Source organism: Mytilus edulis, chromosome 2 (assembly GCF_963676685.1).
Source record: "Mytilus edulis chromosome 2, xbMytEdul2.2, whole genome shotgun sequence".
In the NCBI taxonomy this organism is placed as follows: domain Eukaryota; kingdom Metazoa; phylum Mollusca; class Bivalvia; order Mytilida; family Mytilidae; genus Mytilus; species Mytilus edulis.
The window spans coordinates 81,753,132-81,766,520 of NC_092345.1; the positions used below are offsets into that span (position 1 = coordinate 81,753,132).

At 31.4% G+C, this 13,389-nt stretch overlaps 2 protein-coding genes across 3 annotated transcripts in view; one reads left to right on the plus strand and one right to left on the minus strand.

Moving 5' to 3' along the window:
• LOC139513132 (protein FMC1 homolog) lies at positions 1-9,373 on the minus strand. Its single transcript, XM_071301360.1, has 3 exons — positions 9,237-9,373; positions 1,988-2,140; positions 1-311 (listed from the first exon to the last, which is right to left on the minus strand). Exons 1-3 carry the CDS (start codon positions 9,312-9,314, stop codon positions 207-209), a joined length of 336 nt encoding a protein of 111 aa, XP_071157461.1. The 5' UTR covers positions 9,315-9,373; the 3' UTR covers positions 1-206.
• Positions 9,319-13,389, plus strand: part of LOC139513131 (immunoglobulin-binding protein 1-like) — a 25,260-nt gene continuing 21,189 nt past the window's right edge. Inside the window, exon 1 of one of the 2 annotated variants that reach the window (XM_071301359.1) lies at positions 9,319-9,405. Coding sequence is in view for 1 of the 2 variants with exons in the window: in XM_071301358.1 (XP_071157459.1) it covers positions 9,616-9,729 (114 nt within the window). In the remaining variant the exon portion in view is untranslated. Of the gene's footprint in view, positions 9,406-9,573; positions 9,730-13,389 lie in introns of those variants that run through there. The other variant, XM_071301358.1, reaches the window with a different exon arrangement.

Here is a 13,389-nt window from a genome sequence, read left to right on the forward strand (position 1 = left end):
TTAAATCAACATTTTATCATAAATTCATAACAAATCATCATTATAGATATTGATAAGGAAATTTTCCCAAAAAATATTTCTGTACTAATCCTAGGTTAAATCAGGATATCCAGAGTAAACACATGTTTTGTAATGAAGCACTGCAAGATAAGACAGCATTATAAATAGCTGTATCCTGTCTCTGCTATGAAGATCATATCATATAGCTATGAATTGTTAGGATCATATGTTTTGGGTAATTTTAGTCCAACAATGTTAGCACTAGCTTCAATACTTCTTTCTCCTTTTCCTCCATACATTTCTGTTAATTCCTGAAATGAGAAGAAAATGTAAATATTTGGAAATGTAATTCAATACATTATTGTTTACCAACATTTACATACTTCTGAGTATTGAGAATAATGAGTGTATTGGGATTGACAATAAAACAACTATCCATTAAAGAAAAAAAAAGTATGAGAGACATCAACCAATACAACCATTGTTTTGGGACAAACAAAAAAAGAAAGTGGAAGGATTAAACATGTTTGTGATCAGTGACAACAAACCAAGACAGTGGTACCCCTGTAACTACAACATGGGTTCTTTGATGTTGGTTCACCATGTTATATGTATACTAACTTTCTATATTGAGGTTCTGAGGTACTTTATTTCAACGAGATTTTTTTGTTGTAGTGTAATTTTATAGATAGATCAATATCAACTTCCCTTATACATGGGTAGGGTGCCTACTGGAAGTGTGGGTATAATCAGCCACTGGGTGAAACAAAAAATAACTGTTATTGGTATTTACTGTCTCTCTACCAAACATATTGCATCTAAGATTCAGAGCACAACTTGTAGGCTCAAAATCATATAAAAAAGAATGTGTCTTAACAGGAAGTTTTTCCTTCCAGTCAACTGAAGCCTTGTGTGTTAGAATACTAAAATTTATATGCATACATGTATATTCATATATCAGAACATGTGTTATCATCCGAATATGGTTGTAATACTTGACACTCGACATTAAGCAGTCATTAAATTTAATCAAACTTATTTTCTTTATTCATACATTGAATCTAATCATAATTATAGACTGCATCTGAATATTGATTGAATACAGTATTACACATAAACTAGTCTGTGTTCAACAATGTTTAATCATGTTTTTTATTAGTTTTATTTTTTCAAATACATGTATAAACAATTTTCTAATTGTAATGGGTTACTGTTGAAATACATAACCTGAAATATCATAAAGTAAATATCATACACTGTCAAAAAGATTTTGTATTATTAAGTGTCATTCTCAAAATTACTGGAAGATGGATATAGCTTTAATAAAGCTTGTCTGCAGTTTAAACAAGAAATTTTGTTACTGAATGTGTTTTTATTATATTATTTTGAAAGAAGTCATAATTTTCTGAATATTACATGCCGTCAAAAGTCAGATTGATTTCACAGTACACATACACATATACGACACTTAACAAAGACAAAGCAACTCTCTGTAATTCAGGCAAGATTAGAATAAGTTCTAACTCCTTTGAAAAAACCCACAAAACATGACTAATAGAGAATACTATTGCGTGCATCTATAGCATGACTGAACAATACATTAAAAGGACTTGAAATTATGGTGATTTATTTTTAACATTTTAACATTAGATCTGTTATGCAAGCATACAGAAGGTAATTTATAAATATACCAATAATTTTTCTACATAACCATGGTAATGTAGAGAAAAGATATCTTAAAGAAGTAAAAATAAAAGAATGAGATATTAATTTACTTTAACTGATCATTTGTGCCAATAAAATGTATAATAGTACGACATCTGTAAATTGCTACAACAGTACAGTGGATTCTAATCAAAGACTAATGCCATTAATTTTATACTTTCATATTGCCTTAATATTCATAAACATTGTGTACATGAAGTACATGTTCATGTGTAATATGTTTAATTACCTACATCTATATAACATTTTGTGTGTAACATACCTGATGCTTTCTAGTACTCTCAAGTAAACATAAATAAGTATCCGCTACATGCACTACATCATGTTTACCCTGACAGTACTTTTCACTTGTTACTTTGTGATTTTTAAACTGTTCTAACATAAACTGGTATGTTGGACATTCTGTTATGTTCCTCTGAAATGACAAAAAAAGTATACTTCAATTACTACGAAAACAAAATTTTGTTGTCATTTATTTAGTTTTATTTAACTACAAAACAATTGAAAAATAAAATAAAGAGCTGCCCCATCACTGTGAATATATTGCATGATACATGTACATGTATGCCTGTCTCCATTTAAGTTAGTCTTTATGCTTTAAATTAATATATATTATCAACTAGATGTACTGTGAGCACTGTTTAAATAGATCCCATCCACAAAATATAGAAAAAGAGATATGCACACAGTGGTACCTCTCTGACACATAGCATGAACATTTTGGCACTATTATATATAGCTAACCCAAGTTTACCTAAGTTTGTGGCTTTTATTTTAGAATGTTTAAAATTCTATATCTGTCCAAACACAAAGTGTGAAAAATGGACTGACGGACAGACAACAGTATACCAAACTTGTCATGTAAATGTGTGTATAAAAATTAGGGGAGTAGGAGGATTTGTTTTAGATCGGTTATTTATTTTTGTAAACAAAGAGGACAGATTATCTATTTTCTGCACTTTTGAAGCAAGATTTTTCATTTTCGTTAAAGCAAGGGACTGATTATTTATTTTCACAACTATATTTATAATATATTCGAAAACATACAATTTTTAAATTATTTTTTTATATAAATAATACATGTATAGTCAAATCATTATGTACATGTACCATTTAATCAGAATCAATAATCCTCTGCAGAATTGAATCTTCTATATTTTCAACTGCATATACATGTACATGTATTGAATGTATACACAGTATTAAAGTTTGGTTGTAACTAGCCTTTTTCAAAAGTATTGGCAAACTTTTTTTGAAGGGTTTTGGGGCTGCCGAAGGACCAAGAAGCTATAGAACAAATGATGCTGAATCATGCTTTCTGGGTGAAAATGAAAGTTCTGTTTTAATAATTTTTTGACAGTATTTTGGTCTCAAAGCAAAATGTATAGATTCAGTGTAAGACTTAAAGTTTCTAGGGACAACATCAAAAGACCAATATGCATGATAAAGCAAAAATGTAATTCACATAGATAAGTCTGTGGCTGCTGTTTTTTTGTTTTTTTTAAACTCATGATCAAGTTAATTGACAACAAAATTACTAAATTACAAAGGGAATGCAACACTAACAGAATACAGAAAATCAATGAACTAAAGATAAATAAATAAGAAACATTGATCCCGAAAAATCAGGGGCTACATTGTATGTCAGAGGGAGAACAGAACTTGCTTCTTGCAAGGCACTTGCCGTGAACACAATTTCATATGAAGACAAGCGTTTGGTTTTAAAATTTCCTACATGAGTCATTTGCCTCAATGTAGTTACAGCCCTTTAATAAAAGTGAGGTATTAAAGTGTTCCTGAGAAATAGACCTCAAGTTAGATGAAACCAATTTTCAGACATTTCAAGTATTATTTAAATAATATTTATACTTTTATTATTAAAAGATTTGGGAAGAGTTTCCTGATTTTTTTGTGGAAAAAAGATGAATTTTTGAAGAATCTGGTGCCATCTCATACTTTTGATTAGACCTGCTGAGTTATTTATTTTCAATACAATGCAAGCCAGGTAATTTATTTTCAAACTACCTCAGAACAAACCATTTATTTTTGTGATTATCAAGGCCTCAAGTTATTTATTTTGAAAATCCTCCCCCCCCCCCACCCCAAAGAATATCAAATGGTTGTCTCCTTATGATATAGTTTCATGTTGAAAGTCTTTAAGATCACCCATTTTACCCCATGTACAAGCTAATATTCAACTTAGGTCTTATAAAGTTATCAAGATCACAAGCAATATCAATTATTCATGAAACTTATTGCGAACCCTATCTTAGTTTTCCATAGATTCACCTGCAAGTTACCTGTCGATTTAAACTTTTGGCAGTTCTATTGTTCCATCTAACAAATACAACAGGTATTGTTCTCTGTTTAGTTTATTCACTGGGACCTTTAAATTTCTTCTAGGAGAAATATATCACTCATTGATTAATTTACCTGACCAAAAAATTATCTTCTTTTTTATTGAAATACTTCTAATAACTCACATAAACTGTATGCAATATTGTATTTATTCAATATTATCATTAATATATTTTCAATCTGTTCAATATAAAATCTGGTTTAATACTAAAAAGTTTATTTCAGACACATTTTTTAGTATTTTCCAATGAATTTACATGTTTTTGTTGTTGTTCATTTATAGACTTATGTTTATGAAGACCTTAATTTAAAAATAATAATATTCAAATTTTTATTTATCAAACACACAAAAATATTGAATATTTGATCAGAAATCAACTTTTAATTTTTGAATCAGTATTACAAATGTAATATTGAACACATTAAAAACGAGTTACTCCAGGTATCGAATAAATACAACACCACATGCAGTTTTGTGAGTCCTTACTTAGTATTGGTATAAGTATTTTTTCTTCATTGACAGTTCAATTTTTTGTTCAGGTAAATTAATCAATGAGTGATATATTTCTCTTGGAAGGCATTTAAAGGTCCCAGTGAATAAACTACACAGAGAACAATACCTGTTGTATTTGTTAGATGGAACAATAGAACTGCCAAAAGTTTAAATCGACAGGTAACTTGCAGGTGAATCTATGGAAAACTAAGATAGGGTTCGCAATAACAGTCAAGATGAACCCTATCATAGGTATACATGATGCACTGAAATGAAATGGCAACAATTCTTCCTTTCAGATCACACTAACAGTTTGAAATAGAACTAATGTCCTCAAAATCAATTTTGTGAATTACATAGAAATTAATACAGTATTAAATATATATTTTTAAAATCATAATTCAATGGAAATTACAGAAGTACAGTATTTGGAATTTTGATTTTTTATGACAGACATTATCATGATTATGGACATGTATATGTATACATGTACGTAATAAATAAACTAAAAAATATAGATTATTTAAGGATAATAAAAAAATATCTGATATATTCCAATTAAACGTTAAATGAAGACCAACTGCTTAATACTGCTTACAATATAAGTTCAAAGTCATCAATGTACATAGATTTACAAAAATAGAAGGAGTCAGATATATATGCAGGGCTTCAAATTGAGGCAAAAATCATACCTCAGGGAATCATACCTTAGGGAATCATACTACAGGGAATTATACATGCAGGTCATGACCTGTATTTGGACAAAAAGTCATAACAAATAAAAAAAACTTTTTCAGCTGAATTTTATCACGTTTCTTCATGTTCTTGTAAGTCATTTTATTTTTTTGTCTTTATTGAAAAAATATCAATCAAACATGTTATGAACAAATAACGTACATTTACTTTTGACACATTCATCCTGTTCATGACATTGTTGTAAACAAGAGGCTCTCAAGAGCCTGAATCGCTCACCTGAATTTTTTTGGTTTAATCTCTCATCAATGATTATTTTGGCTTTTCAATTTATTTAAATGTTCTTGAAATCGTCCTATTCTCTTCAAAAGCCAAAAAAAAAAATCAATTTCTCCTATGTTCTATTTTAGCCATAGGAGCTATGTTTCTTGACATACAAGGAAATGAAATATAAAATTTATACTAGATACTCTGAAACTCTGAAACTCATTTAGCCTAAGTTTGGCTGAAATTGATACAGCAGTTTCAAAGGAGAAGATTTTTTAAAGTAAGTCAACATGATGAACAAATTGTGAAAAAAGTTTTTAAAGGGCAATAACTCCTTAAGAGGTCAATTGACAATTTTTGTCAATTTGACTTATTTGTAGATCTTACTTTGCTGATCATTTTTGCTGTTTACAGTTTATCTTTATCTATAATAATATTCAAGATAATGACCAAAAACTGCAAAATTTCCTTAAAATTACCAATTAAGTGGCAGCAACCCAACAATGGTTTGTTTGATTCATCTGAAAATTTCAGGGCTGATAGATCTTGACCTAATGAACATTTTTACCCCATGTCAGATTTGCTCTAAATGCTTTCGTTTTTGAGATATAAGCCAAAAACTGCATTTGACCCCTATGTTCTATTTTAAGTAACGGTGGCCATGTTTTTTGACGGATCAAAAATCTAAGCACACACTTTGTGCAGGATAATCTAAAGAACAATCATGCTAAGTTTCATCCAAATCCATTCAGTAGTTTCAGAGGAGAAGATTTTTTAAAGTTAGCAAATATGATGAACAAATTGTGAAAAATTGCCATTAAAGGACAATAACCCCTTAAGGGGTCAATTGACAATTTTGGTCATATTAACTTATTTGTAGATCTTACTTTGCTGATCGTTTTTGCTGTTTACAGTTTATCTTTATCTATAATAATATTCAAGATAATGACCAAAAACTGCAAAATTTCCTTAAAATTACCAATTAAGTGGCAGCAACCCAACAATGGTTTGTTTGATTCATCTGAAAATTTCAGGGCTGATAGATCTTGACCTAATGAACATTTTTACCCCATGTCAGATTTGCTCTAAATGCTTTCGTTTTCGAGATATAAGCCAAAAACTGCATTTGACCCCTATGTTCTATTTTAGGTAACGGCGGCCATGTTTTTTGACGGATCAAAAATCGAAGCACACACTTAGTGCAGGATACTCTAAGGAACAATCATGCTAAGTTTCATTCAAATCCATTCAGTAGTTTCAGAGGAGAAGATTTTTTAAAGTTAGCAAATTTGATGAACAAATTGTGAAAAATTGCCATTAAAGGACAATAACCCCTTAAGGGGTCAATTGACAATTTTGGTCATATTAACTTATTTGTAGATCTTACTTTGCTGATCATTTTTGCTGTTTACAGTTTATCTTTATCTATAATAATATTCAAGATAATGACCAAAAACTGCAAAATTTCCTTAAAATTACCAATTAAGTGGCAGCAACCCAACAATGGTTTGTTTGATTCATCTGAAAATTTCAGGGCTGATAGATCTTGACCTAATGAACATTTTTACCCCATGTCAGATTTGCTCTAAATGCTTTCGTTTTCGAGATATAAGCCAAAAACTGCATTTGACTCCTATGTTCTATTTTAGGTAACGGCGGCCATGTTTTTTGACGGATCAAAAATCGAAGCGCACACTTTGTGCAGGATACTCTAAGGAACAATCATGCTAAGTTTCATTCAAATCCATTCAGTAGTTTCAGAGGAGAAGATGTTTGAAAAATTGTTAACGACGACAGACGACGACGACGACGACGACGACGACGACGTCGACGACGACGGACGCCAAGTGATAAGAAAAGCTCACATGGCCTTTTAGGCCAGGTGAGCTAAAAACTAATATTTTTGTGTAATGAATATATAATGAAATAATTCACCAAATGGTATACTCGTACATGTATAGTCCAACCATATGCGTATGGTCCGCCCGTACGCGTTTGGTCGGACCAGATGAGTATAATACTCGTTTGGTTATTAACAGGCCGGACTATATAGGTATTTTTTTTCAGATAACATTATAAACGTTTTAGTAGTACAAAAACTTTATCTAAAAAAAAGTGATGGTTACATGACAATTTATTAATTTTATAATCCAAAAACTACGAAAAAATTAAGTATTGATGTCATAGTTAGTTTTCATCGCTATAGTTAAATTCTTGCATGTACATGTACAAACGGTATCATAGTTTTTTTTGCATTTGCAAGAAATTTGTGCACGATCGTTTTCATTTACACCTTTTGTTTGCGAGTGAAAAGCTAGCCTTTTTGCAGCTGCATACAGTGATACGAAGGTCTTTGACCATTCCCATGTCTATGGTCTTTTTAAAGAGCTCTAAATCTCAAATATCGTAAAATGACTGCAATACACCATATTCACAAGACAACTTAAATAAACTATGTTACTTTCAAGTGACTTCTTGTAATGCTTGTGTAACAGTTCATTAAGAAAGCATTTAGTAATCATCAAAAATCTGATGGATAACTGGATATCATAAGAAGAAGAAGAATGAAAATGAGGTCAAGGTCACATGACCCATGTCCAACAGACAATTCATGTAGTTAGTTTTTCACCTTTGAATTGTTTCACATTATCATTTCCGGGCCTTTCATAGCTGACTAGATGTGGTATGTGCTTTGCTCATTGTTGAAGGCTGTACAGTGACCTATACATGTAGTTGTTAATGTATGTGTCATTGTGGTCTCTTTTGGAGAGTTATCCTATTGGCAATCATACCACATCTTTTTTTATATGTAGATCATGTACATCTTACAATCCTTCCATACACCAAATATATTGACCATATAATCGTTTATAGTTATGAGCATCCTCATGGGGTAATCGATTATGTGATTACTGCACTGTTTTTTGTGATTATTTGATTACCAAACCAAATATTACATGATTATTTGTTTTTTAATAATCTAGGACTGTATTTTTGATTACTATCTTTAAAATAATAATTAATTATTATACGATTATTTTGACAAACAACATGAACAAAAATGTGATTATGTGATTACTTGGGCACCCCCATGACATGAGGGTCTCAGTTATACTTATTGAGGCTGAGAAACAGAGTTATCTGTCTCTAATATTTAATTAACTGTGCATTTGTATTCAGATATCGCAGATCAAATTTATTCGTTCATTGTGTAATCATACGTTTTTTGATTGAGTTAAGTCTGCCAATTGATATTTTATCGTATGTTTTTATATGTTGTGATGTTATGCTATTGTTTCAGAAAAAGGGAGAAGGTTTGGGCCCATTAAAACGTTTAATCCCGCTGCAAATGTTTGCACCTGTCCTAAGTCAGGAATCTGATGTACAGTAGTTGTCGTTTGTTTATGTAATATATACGTGTTTCTCGTTTCTCGTTTTGTTTATATAGATTAGACCGTTGGTTTTCCCGTTTGAATGGTTTTACACTAGTTATTTTGGGGCCCTTTATAGCTTGTTGTTCGGTGTGAGCCAAGGCTCCGTGTTGAAGGCCGTACTTTAACCTATAATGGTTTAATTTTTGAATTGTTGTTTGGATGGAGAGTTGTCTCATTGGCACTCACACCACATCTTCCTATATCTATTATCTAATGCAAACTAGACATGAAATAAATATTGGCAACAGTACAAACGTGCAGCCAACCTTTGAATTAATAAAGCGTAGTTCTTTCAATAGACTGCGGAATAACTGAGCAGTGGCAGTGGGACTTGTCATTTTCATAAACAAAGTCAACGTTATTTGGCGCTTAGGTCATTCTAATTTTAGACACAAATGCTGATTCCAAGGGCGTTGTGTCTAACAGTGCTGTAAAGTAAATACAGAATAAAAATGCAGTTTTATTCGCTTGTATATAACAGCTGATTGAAACTGATACAATTTCTTTCTTATAAAAGCTTGTTTATTTGCAAATTTTGATTAATCATTACACATCTATGATCCAGAAATTAGTCTTATCTGTACCGAATGTGATTTTATAGTAAATCGGTAAAACGTTTCTCTGATAACGATATCGGTGTGAGATATGGCTGAAGCTGGAGACAAAACACCAACTCTTTCGGAGTTGTACCAAGATTTATGGACAACGTATATCTTCACAGAAAATACAAATGATTCAACTTCATCTCAGGACTATCAAGTACATAAATTGATTTACAAAAAAGTCCAGGGGGCTTTTCAATATATACATTTATAATTTTTTGTACATTCACTGGAAATTAAGTCCAAAATTTTTAATTATGACATATTGAATAGTTGAAAGGCTATTATATTTTTTTTTCTTTGACACCTTACGTCGCAGGAGCAAAAATTTAAAATAGCCTTCCAAGACGTCCAGGCGCGTAGCTACGTTTACGTCAAAACGCCCGGGCGTACACTTGAATTTTGGTAAACAAATATGATTATCGGAATATATTAAAACCAAGTGGTTAAAAGCACGTGCATCAGCCTTGAAAATATTTCTACAATAGCTTGCAATAATAAATAAAAGTGACGACTACATTTTATTTGTCAGTCATATGATACCGGCTTATACAGTTCAATTTTCGCGAAAGCCATCCCAAACTCCAAACACCGAGTTTTTTGCTGGTGTGACACCAGGAAACTCCGACATCACTCCCTAAATTGTCGGAGAAATTTGGGAGTATTCCCTCTGACTTCCGTGTAAATCCGTTACCTTTTGTTTATTGTATTAGCGACATCTCTCCCAGTCTGGAGTGACGCGGTGTCACACCAGGTAATTAATTGCCCTAATCCTTCTGATCTATGCCGGCACTCGACAGTCAAGGTATGCGAGATTTCTAATGTAATTAAACAATTGTATTTCCTGTCTAGTCACTCTATTGATTATCAGGTTATATCTGATTGCTTGAAACAAATGAAAGATTAAAATCAAAATCAAAACGTTGTTGTTAATTCTTTCAATTACACTGTACATTTAAATCAAGTTAAAAAAAAACTATATTTGATTTTGACTTCCGTTTTTTATCAGTAAATAAATATTTAATTTACTAAAAGAGATATAATTGTGTAACAATAAACGGAAACTAACGTTGAATAAATTAGGACAGTTTAAAGAAAAATTACACGTCTCAAAGTTTTTTATACAAGTAAAAAAGAAAATATTATTCACTATCTGTTATGCTAATAAGTTTTCATTTCCATTTTACGATTACAAAATAAAAGTTTTAAAAAGCAAAAGATTGTTGTTAATGCTTTCAATTGCAGTAAAGTTTTATAAAAAAAAATCTATACTTGATTATGATCTCGTTGTTTTTATCGGTAATTTATATAACTTGCGAAAATAGATGGAAATTAACGCAGAAGTTATAAAATGTGAGAAAGAAAGAAAATTACGTGTCTTTAAACTTGTATATACAAGAAAAAAAGAAAATACTATTCACAATTCGCTATGCTTAATAAGTCTACGGCATTTTCTCTTCACGATTTGTTAGCATTACTTAAGAATAAATAATACATTTCGGCTACAACAGGAATACTTCTATAGCTGCATCAACTCGTCGTTGCATAATATTCATTTACGCACAATGAATGTAAACTTTTGTGTTGTATTTAAATATTTCTAAACCAATAAATTGCTGTGGGAAGACGATACGCAACTCAGTGATCAACAGTGCGTGGTTGAACTTGACTTCGCTCACAATATTGAATGCTAAAAATAGTGACATCAATTTTGTCCACGAGATTTTTATTTGGCGGGAAATAGTATCATGTAACAGTTAACTCAGGTGACCTTTCTGGATAACCGTGGGAAAATTCATTCAAGGTTTAAACTTGCTTTGTAATGATTGACATAAATTTGTGTGCGTTAAGATTGAGGCTCTAGACGGTCCTTTTACAATTGATTAACCGGATTCTAAATTATATTCCTTTTCTGAATAAACCAACATCAGCCTTTTATTTTTATGTTTCTCAGTCAACAGAGGACATAAAACCGGACATTATTTATACGTCTATAGTCAACACTATATATTAATGGTATATGAAAACAGGATGCATGTTCATGATGGGCGTTGGCAGAGACCTCTGTGAAAATTTGTCGATCGTTAAAATCTGATCTAATTTTTTTTTTACATATTTTTTTCTTGTAGAACACGATATAATTTCATTTTAATATTCTATTGTATAAATTGTTGAACTACTTCTTTTTATATTTCGTCGAGGAGTTTTAACGAGCAGTAAACTACGGATTGCGCCAATCCAATTTTATTTTAAATAATTAAAGATCAATAACAGATTAAAAACACATGATTTCTTTTCTCCATATAATTAAATAAGGTTGTGATAATTGTGTTGTGTCTTCTCAGTATTTATGAATATAGGGCTGCCACATTGCATACAAAACTATTTGTCACTTTACAGTTTCTTTTTAAAATTCAAATATTTCAAGTCGGAAATTTTATTCTACCGAGGTAGTGAAACATAATATTTTACATTTCAAAATAAATTGAAAGTAACAGAGTTCACTTGGCATGCTTGTTGATCCGATAAATTAACTCTTGGGTTTAATTTAGATTGGACAAATTACCTTAAAAACATCATTTTGTTTTAAGCCAGTTGATATTAATTTTATAATATTGAACTATTAATGAACCCAATATTGCTCACTGAGTAGGTCATAAAAGGTTCTAATTGTGGTAAAATCGTCTTTGTTGAAAAAAAACCCAAAAATTATGACCTGATCGGACTATAATGGAAATACAAAATAAGCGTTTTATTCGTATTTTTATACGTCTGTACGCTGTATGTCATATGACAATGACATGGGCATATACATACAAGAATAATAATCTTATTTTAAATAGAAATGTCACACTTTTATCTGACAATGAAAGGACATTTAAATAACGTATTTTAAAGCACACAGGTGCAATCAAGATCGATTAAATGTACAAAGGTAATAAATCTGGCTAATCCGATGATGTTGTCACGCGTCATTAATTTTCAGAACATCCGATGGGCAATAAACCAATTAACAGCCACGCGGTGTTGGGAGAGAATCTTTGGAGGAAATTGGGAGTATAATCCGTGATTCGTGGTGTCACACCGCTACACTCGGAAATCGGTGATTAGAGTTCGCGATTACATGCTCTCTGGGCGTACTGTATATTTGTTCATTTTTTTTTTTTCAGTTGTCAGACGGACTTATCTTTTCACAATTAGCATACGATCTGGGATTTTCATTTTTTTAACATGATTAATTTTTAAAACTTCAAAGATTGTCATGAAACTTGAGCACAAGTAAATATTCCAGATCAAGAAAAAAAAGTTGAAGAAAACGTTTGATCTAAAACCTGTGGTAGATTGATAAATGAATTCATGTTTCGCGGGAAGTAATTCCACGGAACCATTAAGAATTTTCAGAATACACCTGAACATCTATGAAAAATAATTATTCCTTGACCATTGACAAAATTAGCACAAAAGAGGGTTTTGGTCGAGTGATTGCTTTTATACCCCACGACTGCTTTTAAACATATTTTAAAGAAACTGGTTTGAACATTGTCTTTAAAACAAGTGACTATTATATTTCAAATCAACAGATGAACACGTTAGGCTAAAGTATGCTGCTTTCAATGAGTTTTTAATGACAGAAATGGTATTTCCTTCTCGATAACTCATTAGCTTCCTGGGGCTTGGCTCCCTCGAACCCACTACCAGTAGATGCTTTAACCCTGGATCCGATTTGGGCCCTTGAACTTCTCGTCGAGGTACGGGTGTACACTTACAAAGAGCCTAGCTACGCCACTGACGTCATAATTATTAGGACTAGTAAATT